The following is a 16,726-nucleotide window of genomic DNA, read 5'->3' on the forward strand; positions in this document are numbered from 1 at the left end:
GCCTTACCACCCACAGCAGGGGGTTGTCTATGATGACCTCGTGCTGCCCCTAACATCCAAGCTTAGGCTGAGGATCTCTCTCCATGCTGAAAAGACAGTCTAGCCAAGGGTGAACAGAGCTGAAGCATCAGTCTTCGCCATCTTACAGGTCTGGGGTAGGAGACAGCCTCCCCTCAAACACCTACTTATATAAAAACGGATTGCTTTCAAAGCACTCACCACCAGAGCAGACATTCCGTGAGCTCACTCCGAACTCTCGAGTTACAGCAGGGATCTGTGGCTAAACAAGGCAGCACCAAGACTTTCTGGGTTTTTAATACTTTCCACTGTTGCAGAAAGGACATAATTATTACAACAGAAACCACCAAACCTCCAGCGTCTTCTGGGCTTGGATGGAAAACACATCCAAGGGAATGAGGAAAGCAGTCGGCGGCGGACCCTCTGCCTAGGGTTTGAGCCAGAGGTCTGCAGAGCAGACCTGGTTTGCTTTCCAATCCTCATCCAGCCCTTCTCTGCCTCGGCCGTCTCCCCTTAGGGTTCTGTTTGCTTAATTTCACTTTGGTTATTGGCTGGTCTGTGTCATGAACTGTGACGGCCACAACACACAAAGGAGGTGCCTACGGGTCCATACCCACCCCATGCCCATGACTAAGTGTGCCCCTACCCGCCCTATGCACATGTCTATGTGTGCCCATACCCACCCCATGCACATGTCTATGTGTGTTCATGTCCACCCTATGCACATGTCTATGTGTCCATACCCACCCTACGCATGTGTCTATGTGAGTACGTATCCCACCCCCGCCATGCACATGTGTATGTGTGTCCATACCCACCCCATGCATAAGCCTATGTGTGTTCACACCCACCCCATGCACAAGCCTATGTGTGTTCACACCCACCCCATGCACATGTCTATGTGAGTCCATACCCACCCCATGCACAAGCCTATGTGTGTTCACACCCACCCCATGCACAAGCCTATGTGTGTTCACACCCACCCCATGCACAAGCCTATGTGTGTTCACACCCACCCCATGCACATGTCTATGTGAGTCCATACCCACCCCATGCACAAGCCTATGTGTGTTCACACCCACCCCATGCACATGTCTATGTGTGTTCACACCCACCCCATGCACATGTCTATGTGAGCCCATACCCACCCCATGTACACACCTATCGCCAACAGGTGTGTTGGGAGTGCAAGGACACTCATTTCTTCTACCCTGGGACTTAAAGATCTTGTGATTTGCACATGGCAAAGACCAACTTAGAAACTGAACGGGAAGACAGGCTGTGTACAGCCAACTCTCAACCACCCGGAAACTGAGGGAAACTGCCGCTTGCACACGATTCACCCTCTTTTTCTTTACCGCCCCCTCCCCCATAGCTATTACTTGGACATTTCAACATCTATTGACGGACTTAAGAAAACTTAACAATCTATGTGGCCTGAAGGCTAGCTCTGAAGGCAGAGTGCTGCGTTAGCGTCTGGATCGTCCCCCAGAAGCCCCTTGATTTTCCTGACTGCGATGTCTCCACGCCTGTGACAGCCATGCTTCAGTCAGTCCTGCCCACCTCACAGCAGAACACCGGGCCCAACAACACGGGCTGAACAGGAAAACTCTCCAGACACGGCCAGGTGCGGTTCAAATCCTCTCCGCTCTGGACTTGTTGGCCATTCTCTCTAGGACAGGTGAGTGTTCATTTCCATTTTCACAGCTTCACAGAACAACTTACATCACGGTTCAGTGAAGACATTGCCCCAGGGCCAGCATGCACCAGACAACCCTGAGAGGATCCAAGCTGTCCTTCCTTCGCAGGACTCTCGGTTTCCCGCCATGCCCCGCAGTATCGTTGTTGCGGTGGTGAGGACCCATCTAATTCACTGCCTCCTACCTGTTGGGCAAGCAGTCTCCCCAAACCTTCAAAAGAATTTCTAAAGAACCACAAACAACACTACTCTACTTTTAGACCCGCCTTTTAGGAACCGGTTTCATCAAGGGCCATGTAAGATCAGTTTTCATTTCCTTTTATTCATGTGTGTGTTCATGTGTGTACACATACATGTGTGTCCATGTCCACAGGTGCATGCAGAAGCCAAAGAACAACCTTGGGTATCATTCCTTAGGAGCCAACCATCTTGTTTTTTGAGACAGGGTCTCACACTGGGACCACGAGTTCGCTAATTAGGCTTGGCCGGCTGGCCGGCCATCTCCAGGAATCTGCCTTTCTCTGGCCCCACAGTGCCGGGCTTACAAATGTGTGTCACCTGGGGCTGGAGAGATGGCTCAGAAGTTAAAAGCTCTGGCTGCTCTTCCAGAGGTCCTGAGTTCAATTCCCAGCAACTACATGGTGGCTCACGACCATCTGTAATGGAGTCTGATGCCCTCTTCTGGTATGTATGAAGACTGAGCACTCTTGTACATAAAACAGATAAATAATAAATCTTTGGGGAAAAACTCACCAATGTGTGCCCTGTGCCCGGCTTTTTATGTGAGTTCTAGGGATTAACTCTGGTTACTTCGCTTGCAGAGCAAATACTGCACATACCGATCCATCTCTCCAGGACCACACTTTCATTTTTCTCCACCCAGCCGCCACTGGAGACCTGGAAATGTGTCTATTCAGGACACAGGGAGTTGGGGGTGGCAGAGGGTGACACAGAGGTCTTCTACCAAAGAGTAAGTATGACCTAGCCTCTTGTGGTCACACGTGAGTGTCATACTTCGCCACCAGCCACCCGTCCAGTGACACATGGGAACGGACAGTCTAAACGCTGAGCACCACCCTCTGAGAGGGCCTCTGTGCAATGCCACCTTGTGCTTTTCCTGGTGTCCTCAACTGCAGTCCAAACATGTGACACTCCAGCTTCCAGTGGTCACCTAGACCCCTCAGCCACAACCCATCCTCCCACATTGAAGACGTGCCGTGGTTCCCAAGAGGCACGTCAATGCACTTCCTTCATCCCCCCCACTCAAGTGCAAGAAGATGCAACTTCAGATTTCCCAGTGGCTGTATCTCGTGAACTTCCTCTACTCCGGGAACCACAGCAGGCTAGAACAGGCCCAGCACAGGCACGCTGGCCAATGAACAAACCATGAATAGGTTCTGAGGTCCACCAGGCCCTGCCCGTGTCTCCTCAGCACAGTGTGCGCCTCCGTGAAGACCCACCTATCACTGGCACAGGTCTGAGCTAAGATACCCTTGACCTTGGGGCAAGGTACGCACGACCATTCCCAGCATAGACTTTATCCCACTAAACCCGTGCCCCCGGGGAAAGCAAACTGCGCCGAACCTGACGTCACCGCCTCGCCCCTCCTTCTCTCCCCAAAGTCCCAAGTCTGGCTGTGCACCCCTCTCAACCCTGAGCTCTTACTGAGAACATGGGGAGAGAAGTTTGTCAGCGCGTCTGGAAAAAAACCCGAACATGACTAAATACAAAACCATCTTCTCCAGTCAGGGCTGGCCCTGGCAGTCAGCTGCCGCCAGCCCTTCCTGACCCGGGGAGGGGTGGGGGTGGGGGAGCTGGAACAGAACCCTGCAGGAGGGCTGGGTGGCTCCAGACAGCAGAGACCACGGACAAGACCATGCATCTGGGAGGGCAGAGGTAGCCTGCAGCCCTCCAGACCAGGATCTGTCAGCTGCGAAGAGGCGCCTGGCCCTGACTAAAGCCAGGAACAGGAACAGAAAGGCCAGGGTGTTTACATGCCTTGCACACCCACAACTGCTCACCCTCCAAAGAACACTCGCCCTGCCATCTCTGGAATGCGAACAGGAAGGACCTGAGATGTTTATAGGTCCATCACCAGCCTTAATAATACCCCAGGCAGGGCAAGAGAGGCAAGCACCCGCCCTCTATGGGAAACTGAGGACTGAGGGGGTGAGTATGGAGAGCCAGAGAGATCCCCGGGAGTGGGTAGGACACACATGCCGCCTTGCCATGCTTGGGGGCTGCCCATGGTAGAAGTGCTAGGCACTGGGCCCAAAGTGGGGAAACATGGTGAGGGCCTAAGATGGCCCCAAAGCCTGGCAGACCTGTCACAGTTGGCTCTACCTGAGAGGTCCCTGCTAGCAGGCTGGCCAAGAAAGCCGCAGGCAGGTGAGTGCTTGGCAGAAACATGCCACATTCCAGCCTCATGAGGTTATTTTGAGGATGAGTGTGGCAGCGGGAGGCATGAAAATGAGGTTCCTCAGAGCAGAGGCGCTCTGGCACGTGAACTGTCTTGTGTGCATTCCCAGACCTCGGCTGGCCTGGCCCAAGCCTGACCAGGGCATACTCCCCGGGATGGGATTCACGCTGCCAGCCAGGCACAATCCTCCGGGCTGGCTGAGGCTGTTTTCCCCGTCACTCAGGGCTTACCTGCCAAGCTTGGCACCGGCCGATTCAAGAGCGAGCTCGGAGAAAGGGAAAGATCCCAGGCCCAGACCTCATCAATTCCCTGCCATCTAATAACTCACAGCTTCCGCAGACGAACACACACACATTCATTACCAAGTCTAATTAGGCTGCAGACAAGTGGCATTAATCATTTCTGACTATACCTGGAATTCAAGCCCCCCATACTCCATAATCATAAAATTTCATGCTCTGATGAATGGGGGTTGGAATTGGCCCACATTTAATCCCTTCCCTTCCATCTTTTGAGAAGATGAGAAGGGAAAAAAGGAGGACTAGGGATGCTGGACTGGAGGATACTGAGTACCACCACTGCCGGATGCTGGACTGGAGGGTGCAGAGTACCACCACTGCCCTTTCTCTATTCTTTGAACACACACTCCAAAAAGGCCTTCCCTAAGAAGACTTTAATTAAAGCCAGGAGAGAAAACTGGGTGTTTCCTTGTCATCCTTAACAACAAAACATCAATTTTAGTGCTTAATTTTCCCAGCTTCCCCAACAAAATATGGGTCTAAGCGAAGGAAAACATAAAGACACAGTCCAGCGCTACCGAGTCCTCTGGGCAAACAGCCCCCAAGTGCCCAGAGTAAACACAGGGACCACCGGCGTAACAAAGGACACTTGCCAAGATGCTTTCTATGAGGACCCTTGTCTGTCACAGTGGGGTGGGGATGGGAGAGTAGCCAAAGTCAGGGTCCTAGTCTTCTTGCAAAGAGCCCCTAATAAAGTCACTGAGCGGCCACCTGGGTGGCTCCAATCCCACAGAGGACCTAGTTAAACCCAGCCATCGATACAGCATCCGGAACTAGAGGAATCATAAGCACCCCGAGAGACCCCAGTAGCTCTCACAAATAAAGTCACAGAGCCCCTCCCTAGGAATCTGGCAGCAAGTATGAGCTTCTCACACTGTAATCAAAGTCTACCACTGGAGGGGGAGGTTAGGGGGCTGAGCCCCGGGGAGGCCCCCTTTTCAAGCCTATCATTCCCATCACTTTATGCTCGTGACTCTGAATAACTGCCCCTTCAGGGGGACTCTTTCCTGGAGCCAACCTGGGGCACCCACGGATCAACAGCTCCCACCTGAAGTCTCTCCTCCCTGGCTGAGAGAATTAGACTTGATTTCTCCAACGGCCAGACCATTCCCTGGCCCAGGACGGTTCACACACCCACTCAAAGGAGACACATGGCAGGCGGCCATCTTTACTTGCTTTCTACACAAGAAAGGGCAAGAAGCAGCTGGAGAAATTCCCAGGTTACCTGCTGCTGACTGTTCTCTGGGAATGCTGGAGGTAGCGTCCAAATACTACCACCCCACCCAAAAGCAAAGCATTTGGGGTTCAGTGACCTCTCACCTTGGCCACTGTCCTCTGTGAGTATGTGCACCAAGCCCATTGGGTTTCCTTCTCTATCTAACAAATTTGATTTTGTGTGTGCTTGTGTTACACATTTTTTTTTTTTTTTGTGGGTGTGTTTGGAAGCCAGGGGTCAACATGGAATCTCTTCCCCGACTGCTCACCATTTTATTTTTGAGACAGGGTCTCTCATTGCCCCTGGAGTTTATCAATACAGCTGGATGGGCTAGCCCGCAAGCTGCCTCCCTGGTGCTGGCTTACAGGTGAGCTCCATAGGGCTAGGCTTTCTACGTGAGTGCTGGGGATCTGAACTCACGACAAACACTTTATCATCTGTGCAGTCTTTCCAGCCTGCAGATGCAATCCCGAGAGTTAGCATTAGCTCTGAACTTTCCTGTTGGCAAATCAATCCAGTGTTAACCAGAGCTGCTACAGACCCTGAAGTGGGACTACGCTTAAGCCAGGCAAGGCAATCCTCTATTAAAAGCCCATTTGCCGACCAGGCTCCCACGCAGCACCACCTCCCTGAACAGACACTTGTCAGTCACAGCCCCACTGCCCATAGACAAGCATCCATTTCCAACCACCATTTACAGAAACCAGGCATGACACTCTGCGGGTCTCGAGTGCCACTCAGAAAGAGACCCCGAGGGCACGCATACACGAGTTTCAGCCACGGGACTGTGGGTTTAATCACAGCTGACTTCCCCCCTGAGATGCTAGGCAGGGATGTCATTTCTAGAGGACACTTCATACCTGAACTTCCAAGACATACTATCCACTCCCCCTTTCCACTCAAGAACCCAGCAAAGCTGGAAAACTGTGCTCAAGGCTCATGAGGTGTAGTGAGCCCCAGCTAGCCATTAAAGCTCTTAAAATGGGAGGAGATAATAGTAACATTTATATCTAATTAGATGCTCATTGTGCATCCTGCCAACCACTTTATAATCAACTTACATGTATACGATTAATCCATTGAATTCTCACATTAATGCAGAAGATAAGATCATTGCTCCCACTTTTAAAAGGCAAATGATGGGGTCACAGAGAGACTAAGTGGCAGTCTGGATTCAAAGCCAGGACTTTGGTTCCAGTTTGAGGTGAGTGTGTGTGTGTGTGTGTGTGTGTGCGCGCGCGTGCGCGTGTGTGTAGGCTAGACTGGTTGGCCAGCAGGGCCCAGGAATCTGTCTCCACCCCCTGCCCAGCACCGAGATGACAAGCATGTGCCGCCAAGCCTGCCTTTTTATTTTCACGTGGGTTCTGGGGATCCAGTTCAGGTCCTCATGCTTTGCCAGCTCCCCCAGCTACAGGATTACCTTTTAGAAGTTCCTTTGCTGACCTGTAAAATTAAGCAAACCAACCCTCTCAAGGAACCAGACCCCAGTTCAACACCAGATGCCTGGCGGGTCTGTTCTGCACACCAAAAATTTCTCAACTTGCTCCTGGTCAGCAGAACACTCGCAGTTAAATATTAAAAAACAACAAACAGAGAATCCTTTCTGTGGCTTCTTGACTCGGGTCCTGCTGCCTCTCCAGTGGTCAGACATCTCTGGTTGGCACAAAACCAACCACACAGGGGTCACAGGAGCCCAAGAAAGCAAAAGGGCCTCAACAATTCACAGGTCAGAGGCCTTGTCTGTGGTCTCCCTTTTCCCAACTGCTGGAAACTATTTAGGGACTGAGCAAGGGAAATACACAATTCTAATGTGGTCCGAGGATGCTCATTTAGTCATGGAATACTGCACAGATGCCCACACAGAAACCCGCCAGCACATCATTATTGCTAGCCAGAAGAATACCACAAACTTGGCGTGGAACGGACGGTCGCTCTAAGTCTAAATGCAAGCAAGAATTACAATCTAAGTGCAAACAAGAATTACAATGAGCATGTTTTTCACAGACCATGCAGCTTCTGGAATGTGAGCATCAGTAAATCCATTGCAGTGGAGGCGTGGCCTGTTTCCCTGTGTACAGGGTTAGTGGGATCTGCGAGGCACCCAGGAACATGGAGGGAGAAAACACTGGAAGCCTGGCTGAAGGTAATGCACTGGAGTCTTCCGCAGCTCAGAAGCATTTACAAGAGACAACGGCCGGTCCACACATGACAGAGGCACACACTCAGCTCTCTCCTGAACAGGCACCCGAACGGGGCGTGCTGATGGTGGGAAGAACAGCGCCCATTTCCCCTTTCACTCAGTCCTGGCCGTGGCCGAGAAGATGCCACTGTGGACTACAGTATGAGGAGAGCTAGCTGCTGCTGTCCAGCGATGCAGTCTGAGGGAAGCACAGGCTGCCATGGTGGGAGAAGGGCCTTTACCACAACACATGGCGACAACCGTAATCCATTTCCACAGCCGATTGCTGGAGACTGTCAAGGTGCTGTGTGTTTCACAGGGTTTAAAGTAGCTAAACACATGACTATGAGCATCCTCTGGCAACATGGCTTGGTGAGGAGGGCACATAGGAAAGGAATACACACACATTCTCACCATTGGAGAGAGGTAATAATCAGCCCTAAAAAGAGTGCAGATTGACTCAGAAACTCTCCACCCTGGTGCCGGGTGTTTCAGTCAGGACTGAGAGAAGCCTGGCCAGCAGGTATTCTGGGGGATGCCTAAGCAGGGAGCTTAGTCATTTAGAGGTAGAAGATTGATGCAGGGGCCCAGGAGAAGGAAGAGGCAGGACTCAGCCAAACCCTGAAGCAGAGGGGTCGAGGAGCCAGGTGTGGAAAGCAGAAGGGGCCCCTGGTGCAGGTGACCTTGGCATCTTCCAACCTCACAGCCTGTTTCCACTCAAAGCCTAACCAGGCTTCCAGTGCCAATAGCTCCCCTAGGAGGAAGAGCCTGCGCTTTTGCCAGAGGGGACCAATAAGCCATTTCCCCCATTAACTCTAATAAGCAAGGGTCAAATACACACTTCGCTTTCAATATCACTACCCAAGTCTAAAAATGCACATCTAAAGGGTGTATGGATGACAGCCGAATGACCTTGTGGCGGGCCATCAATCCTAACCTGCAAACAAGCTCCTCTGCATGCACGGGGAGAGGGCTGGAACCCGTCTGAAGGTGCGTAACCGTGCCGCATAGCCACATCTGGTTAGCGGGCAGCCACGAAATGATTCCAGGCAGTGGGCAGCAGCTGTCTCCAAAGGTTACCTGCCTAAAGTTCGGGCTGGCCACAAAAGGCAATGGCCTCCTCTCCCCAGGCTCACAGCCCTTCACCCCCGCGCACCTCCCCTGCCCTGCCCTCACTCACTAGCGCAGCGCAGCGCCTGCCGCAGCACCTCTCGTCCGCACAGGTCACACCAGCCCGGGCCGCCTAACAGCGCCAGTTCCGCGAAACGGTGCCCCTCGCCTCTCTCGGCCAGGACGCGGGGATCCTGCGGCTGCTCGAAGATGCTCCGCACGTCGCGGGGTCGGTGCGACCCAGGCCGCCGCCGCAGTCTCTGCTGCAGACCGGGCCGGACAGGGCGAGCGGGTCGGCAGTCCCGAGGCATGGGCTCGGGGTCCCCCCGGGCAGCCCTCCGGCCGCCGCGCCCCTCTGACGCCCCGGACGCGGAGACCAGGGCCGCGGGGATGCAGCGGCGTGGCCGGGCGGGCGGCGGCGGCGCCTCGGTGCCACCCAGGCTCTGCAGATACCGCGGCGGCTCGGGGTCTAGGAGAAGCGGGTAGGGACGCTGTCCGATGGCCGGGGACGCCATGGCCAAGGCCCGCTGGCGGCCGCGGCTCCCGAGCTTGGCCGACAGAAGGGGCGGCTCCGGCCGAGCGCGCCTTTAAAGGGCCCGCACCCCGCGGGCGGGGCGGGGCGGGGCCCTCGGAGAGGCCGGAAGGGCAACACGCGTGACTGCGGGCCCCAGCCGCGTGGATTTAGGGGCGACTCTGCGGCTGGGGCAGTGGAGATCGGAGCATCCGAGAGGCTTTGCGAGGCGCGGGGGGCGCCGGCTTCTGGGTCCCCGCCTCTAGCTCTGCCTGGTCCCCTCCGGGCGTCTCCCACGCCCACACCCCGGTAGGGCCGGGAGCAGGTGGGAGGGGAGGGCTTTGGAACACGGGTGGGGCCCTGGGCGCGGGAGCTAGCCCGCCGCTGTCAGTCGCCCCCGGAGCCCCGCGTGGGTCAGTAAGGCGCACCGCGGACGCTCCAAGCTGGCCGTGGGAAACTGGCTAGATTGGCTCCCCCTTCGCACCCCTGCGACATAGGCTGCCCCCACCCCCCAAGACTGGGGTGAGGGTGATTGGTGATCCTGGATGATCCTTGGTGATGGGTGATCGTGAGAACTCTCTGTGCCCCATGGGAGGGCAGGAGCCTTCCTCCTAAATTAAACCTGCTGGTGTAATCGCTGCGGAAACGCCAGTCCCCTAAACATATCTGTTTTATTCCTGGTATGGAGGTTCACCTGAGTGGGGGTTGGGGAGCGGGGTGGAGAAGTCCGCTTTCCACCAGTACCAAGGGTGCGCCATAGGCTCCTGTCTGGCTTAAGGCTCTGACGCCACCATCTTGAAAGTCCTAATTCTTGAACAAACGACCAGGTATTATTCTTTTTTGAACTGAGTCTTGGAAATTAAGTAGTGGTAATGACTACCAGGTCTGTCCACAGCCCCATCTCAAAGGGGAGAAAACAGGTGGGGGTGCAGACCTCTTGGGTATTTGAACCTGTGTCCTGTCGTAGGCTAGCAATGGTCCCGGGCCCTCTACTACAGCCTGATTTTGTAGCTGCAGGAGCCATTGCTCTTTCCAGTTCGGGTCGTTCTGACTTAGGGCTCACACTTTCCCCCTTAAATCACAGGTTTGATTTGATTAATTTAGCGGCAGTCACCAGCAAATAACGTTGGGAATAAAATCAACGCACCATGTCCAAAAAGTCTGCGTTTTGAGTTTCAACAAACCACTGATAGAAATATTCGGGGGGAAATACCGTGTCTGTACTGAACGTGTACACAGTTTTCCTTGTTATTACTCATTAAATAATGCTGGATAGCAATGATTCATATACACTTACACGATACCGGATGTTATAAGTAATATAGACATGGCTGAAAACGTTCTCTGTGCGCACTAAGCTACTTTATAAAAGGGACGAGGATCCTCAGGTTGGAGTATGGGGGCAATGGTGTGTGTATGCCGTGGGTGGGGATTCTGAAACCATAAATTCCTATAAATTCGTCTACACCTTAATCCTCAGGGTTCTTTCCAGGCCAGATATGGATCTCCCCCTAGTGTCTGGTTGGGGAATCCTCACTTTCGCTTTCCCCCCAAGAAGGTAATTTTCAGGCAATTCCTAAAAGTCCAGTGGCCAGGGAATTCCCAGCCTCCCTTGCTCCACGATGCCTCCCCCGCTCTCCCCAGTGGTGGTGGTAATGGTGTCCTCTTCCTTCCAAGTTGGTAGCAGCCGGCAAGTTCCTGTTCTCCAGGCCTCACTCTATTCACTGGTTCCTGGGTAGTGGAAGGAATGACTCTGAGTATTTATTACCAAGTGGGAGAATTGTGACGTGGCCAGTGGGACACAGTGGTCCTGCACCCTTCCTCTCTCTCCATCCTGGTGCTTCAAACTTTGGAGGCTAACCCATCTGAGAGGGCTTGTTAAACCACAGTTTGCCGGCTGCGCCCGGAGTTCCTGTGTCGGTAGGTCTGGGCTAGGATATGAGACTTTCATGTTTCTAGCAAGTTCTCACATAGTGTTGGTGCTGATGGTCCTCTCAGAACTACTGCGCTAGGGCCTCGGCAGCAGTGAGGAAGTGAGGTCCTCTGTTCCATACCCAGGATCTGTGGGGTTGAGTTGGTTGTAACCGAGAGAACCCAGCAGGGATATTCCTTGGTGCTTTCTTTGAATGTGAGAAAGGGAAGTACAACCTGCCTTTATGGCCTCTTATTCCTCCTCTCCAGTGTTTCTGCAAACAGCTCTCGGGGTTCTTGTAGAAACCCCGCATTGAGTGTAAATATTTGCTTCATTCCACCCTGTGTCATCCAGCCATCTCCACAAGGTTTGAAACCTGTGCCTCTCAGGGGGGCCATGTTTTGGGTGAGATCCGGGACAGAGACCCATCTTGAGTTCAGGGTGACAGTTTGGTGTGTAAATGACATGATTTTGGTAACGGATGCAGCATTAGAAGGCCAGTTTTGAATCACTATTTATGAATAATGCCAGCGACCATCATCTCTGTCCTCCCCATGCCCAGGCCCTCCAAGTGCTGTTTAGGGCTGACCTTGATTTCCTGGCTGGGAAAGCTCCTGTGGGTGGGCATCAGTGTTGCCTGTGAGCAACTGAGGCTGGTTCAGACAGTCAGGTGTGCAGACAGTCAGGTGTGCAGACTTCCAGCTGGGACAGTCAGGTGTGCAGACTTCCAGCTGGGACAGTCAGGTGTGCAGACTCCTCAGCTGGGACAGTCAGGTGTGCAGCCTCTCAGCTGGGACAGTCAGGTGTGCAGCCTCTCAGCTGGGACAGTCAGGTGTGCAGACTCCTCAGCCGGGACAGTCAGGTGTGCAGCCTCTCAGCTGGGACAGTCAGGTGTGCAGACTCCTCAGCTGGGACAGTCAGGTGTGCAGCCTCTCAGCTGGGACAGTCAGGTGTGCAGCCTCTCAGCTGGGACAGTCAGGTGTGCAGACTTCCAGCTGGGACAGTCAGGTGTGCAGACTTCCAGCTGGGACAGTCAGGTGTGCAGACTTCCAGCTGGGACAGTCAGGTGTGCAGCCTCTCAGCTGGGACAGTCAGGTGTGCAGCCTCTCAGCTGGGACAGTCAGGTGTGCAGACTTCCAGCTGGGACAGTCAGGTGTGCAGCCTTCCAGCTGTTGGGCTACACAGAAGACACTCTGGTTTTGTTTTCCGGTGGCTCTGATTTGGTGGAGTCGTGGTAACTGCTTCCAGGGCTGATGGGGAAATGGTATGGAGCCAGATGAACTGGAGATAGTATAACTTCATGCAACCCACCCAAAACTTTATCAAGTTTATCTTAAGATTCATCTCCCTGTGACAAAACATTGAGATTAGGGTAGGGTGGTGGCTGTCCCCCAACCTCAGTAGGTGTGGGATTCACCTCCCTGGTCTTTCTCAATCCAGTCCCTCCCTGCCCTAAAAGAGCATCTCCTTCCACAACTCTCTCTCTCCCCCCTTCCCCCTTTCTCCCTCTCCCTCCTTCCCTCCCTCCCTCCCTTTCCTCCTCCTCCTCCTCAGAAGAAGTTGAAAAGCAGCAGCATTTTTTATTTTGTCCTTGGTCACAATGCTGCAAGGTTTCACCACATCTGCTGAAACATCTACTGGGATGTTTTTTTCCTTAGCAGATCATCTTGGCTCAGAGCGGGTCACTTTTCCCAGCTGTGACTCATTCCAACAGAGAGAACATGCTGCTTTTCATTTTTGACCAAGGGGAAGGATTGTGGTGAATTTGAGTGTGGTCAGTATGTGAGGCCACTTCAGAGGTGGTCCCAAAACATGTTGTTTCCCCTATTGAGTTATTTCAAGACTATCTCTCAATCCCTACCCCACAACCCCCTAGCAGGAAAGAAAAGGGGAAGGGCAGACATGGCCTGGTTTTCTGAAGAGGACACTGGTTTTATCTGGCTTTGAGGCATTTGAAGTTGCCCCAAATCTATGAAGATTTTAGGAAACTTTGTGGATATTGGCAGTTGTGCATAAGATTACTGTGTCAGTCAGGACGAGTTAAATTTTGTTGCAGTAACAAATAAGTCCCATATTTCACTGCATTTAAACACTAGAGACTTCTTTCTCATCCATACTACATGTCCTGTGCAGGGTGACAGGTTATTTGCACAAGAGTCACTTAGGGACTCATGTGGATCCCAGACACCATATCTAACATGGCCAGTCACTGTGCCAGAAGGAAATCAAGAAAGCCTTGATGATCTTCACTGGCATTAAAAGTCTTGGTCACTTCCATTCACAAGTCACAGACCATCCTATACTAGGAGAGCCAGTAGCGGAAGCTCACTGTGAGCTCAGAGTTGGAGAAGAGCTGGGAGTAGCTGGCAGTCATCACTGATACCCACTGCAGTCCTCAAGGACACACAGCGGTAATCAGTTTCTTCGACCATGTACTCCCCTAAGCGCCACTATGTATTCGGTGTTTGTCCAGTAGTCTGACAGTGAGAGACACATGTTCATCATGCTTACATTTTAGTGGGAGAGGCACACAATAAACCAACTTTGGTGAAATATGTATATCAGGTCTTCAGTGCTTTGAAAACAAACACGGCATTTTTAGGAGACAGAAGGTGAGGAGGTTTTTCCCAACCATAAAATTATTTTCATTGTGTCTGGTAGTGGTGACAGACACCTTTAATCCCAGTACTGGGGAGGCAGAGGCAGGGGGATCTCTGAATTCTGAAAATCGAGGCCAGCCTAGTCTACAGAGCAAGTTCCAGGATAGCCAGAGCTACCCAAAGAAACCCTGTCTTGACAAAGGAAAAAAAAATTTCTGTTGCTACTTCATAATTATAATTTTGCTACTGTTATGAACTGTAATATAAATGTTTGTGTTTTCTGATATTCTTTGGAGGTTTCAACCCACAGGTTGAGAACCACTGGGTTAGACAGAAAGGACCTTTTCTAGATTCACTTAAACCTGATGAAATATATCAGAGGAGGGATGGTGGGATGACCCCGGGATGACCCGGGATGACCCGGGATGACCCCGGGATGCACCACCTGGCAATTGGACCTGACCAAGGAAGCTGAGCGATGTCAAAGGGAGAGAAAACTGGATGAGGATTCTGATTCTTCACACTGCACCTATAGGCAGCTCAGCATTTTCCTCACTGCCCCCCCTTTTTTTGAGACACTTTTTGTTTTGTTTTGTTTTTTGTTTGTTTATTTGTTTGTTTTTTTGTGTAGCCTTGGCTGTCCTGGAACTCACTCTGTAGACCAGGCTGGCCTCAAACTCATAGAGATCCACCTGCCTCTACTTTCTGAGTTCTGGGATTAAAGGCATGCGCTACCACTGCCCGGCCGTTGGTCTATATGAGATTTTGATTACTATGACTCATGGACCACAGGAAGCAGTGGCGAGTAAAATTGTGAGCTCCCTCTACAACATTTGAAGGAAATGCCTATGGCCTCCCTCTTCCTGCCTTCTTAGGCTACACAGTATCCACAAAGAAGAGAATAATGGATCTGTGAAGGCCTCTTGTAAAATGTGAAATGCCCAGTGTTCCTGTTTTTCAGATCAGAAACTTGAGGCGCAGGATCATGTGACTGGTACAGACTGAGGTCCTAGTCTGGATTCCAGAGCACCCAAATCCACATTTTGGCCTTTGCATTTCCTGCTGGGGTGGGAAGGGGCAGTGAGGAAAACGGTGAGCTGACTATAGGTGCAGTGTGAAGAATCAGAATCCTCATCCAGTTGTCTCTCCCTTTTGACATCGCTCAGCTTCCTTGGTCAGGTCCAATTGCCGGGTCTTGCATCCCGGGGTCATCCCACCATCCCTCATCTGTGTCTCCACTGTCACCTCATCCTAATGGGAGCTGCAGGTAACCTTGGGACTCACCTTCCTCCCTTGGGTCTTGCTGGCCTTTCTGACCCCCTTCTCTGTGCAGGGCGGAGAGGGGGTGCTGGTGTCCCGGGGAAAAGGCTCAGTTGCAGGCTGGCAACCAATGTCTGGCCCCAGACGTGTTTTCCTTTAAGCCATGGCCCCTGTTCCCAGAGAAGTGGAAATGAAGAGCGAGAACTGGTGCTCTAAGGAGAAGGGAAGGCACCCCAACACCTTTGGGGCTGCGGGGGAACAGGAGGGGACCCGGCAGCTTGAGTACATCCTCCAGGGTGCTGGGCACTGTGGTGAATTTGCTGTATCCATATGCTTCTGGCTGGCCAGGGTTGGGGGCCGGACAGGCACCATGTCCATTCTCAGGCGTGGCTTTGAAAATACTTTGCTTACTTTGCGTGTGAGCCGAGCTCAGAGGACAGCTTGCGGGGTGTGCCGTGGGTTCTTCCACTAAACATGTCACCAAACGCTTGCGCTCGCCAGGGCGTTTTCTCTGTCCTTGGCAGTACTTGGGGACAAAAGGGTGTGTGTAGGGGGTGCTCCTGGAAAGTGTCGTCGTTAAGACTGGGCCACCCGTTCCATGGCACCTCCATCTGCATGTCAGACATGCAGCTTTTTCCACCCCGCGCCCCTGCCAAGCTTGTGATAAGGCTGGCTGGTGTGCGCACGCACGCTTTCCCCCTGCCCTGGAAACACTCAGATATTCCGGATTTGTCAGCGGCCTTCATCCCTCAGCCAAGAGGGAGGCCGCAAGCCACAAGCAGGCTTAGATTCCAGGCTTGGGCCAGCTCTTGGGCCTGGCACGGTGGCAGCGAGCCTCAGCCTGGGGTTAGGACAGTTAACAAGCACAGAGGGACGGGGATGACATCACGGGCTGTCCCTATCCCACCCAGCCCCGCTCCACCCCCGCTGTCTCCTTCTGTCTCTGTTTCTGCTCCCTGGGTGTTTCTCCCCTTCTCTCTCCTGCCCTGCCGCTCCAGAGCCTCCTCATCTCTCCCCCTGCCTTTTCTCTCTTCTTTCCTCCCCTCACTCCCATCTCTTCCGCCCCCCCCTCCCTCTGGTGAGGGAGGTATGGAACACCAAGGCTTTAAGTGGCAGTTATGCTGAGTGGTCAGCCTAGGAACACAAAGTGCCTGTGGGTCCCCCGGGCCCAGACCATAACCTCTCCCACTAGGGTTGCTCACCCTGGTAGTTTGAGTGAGATTAGCCCCCATAGGCTCCCGTGTTTACTGTGAAGGATTGGGAGGTGTGGCCTAGTTAGAGGAGGCGTGGCCTAGTTAGAGGAGGCGTGGCCTAGTTAGAGGAGGCGTGGCCTAGTTAGAGGAGGTGTGGCCTAGTTAGAGGAGGTGTGGCCTAGTTAGAGGAGGCGTGGCCTAGTTAGAGGAGGCGTGGCCTAGTTAGAGGAGGCGTGGCCTAGTTAGAGGAGGTGTGGCCTTGTTGGAGGAGGCGTGGCCTAGTTAGAGGAGGCGTGGCCTAGTTAGAGGA

General features: G+C 53.0%; 1 protein-coding gene across 1 annotated transcript in view; it reads right to left on the reverse strand.

Moving 5' to 3' along the window:
• Positions 1-9,510, reverse strand: part of Rassf5 (Ras association domain family member 5) — a 66,599-nt gene extending 57,089 nt beyond the window's left edge. The window contains exon 1 of the mRNA XM_006995323.4: positions 9,011-9,510. Coding sequence (XP_006995385.3) covers positions 9,011-9,455 — 445 coding nt within the window. The 5' untranslated portion in view covers positions 9,456-9,510. The remainder of the gene's footprint in view (positions 1-9,010) is intronic.
• Positions 9,511-16,726: the final 7,216 nt, after the last annotated feature.

The sequence above is a fragment of the Peromyscus maniculatus genome, chromosome 11, assembly GCF_049852395.1.
Source record: "Peromyscus maniculatus bairdii isolate BWxNUB_F1_BW_parent chromosome 11, HU_Pman_BW_mat_3.1, whole genome shotgun sequence".
Taxonomy (NCBI): Eukaryota; Metazoa; Chordata; class Mammalia; order Rodentia; family Cricetidae; genus Peromyscus; species Peromyscus maniculatus.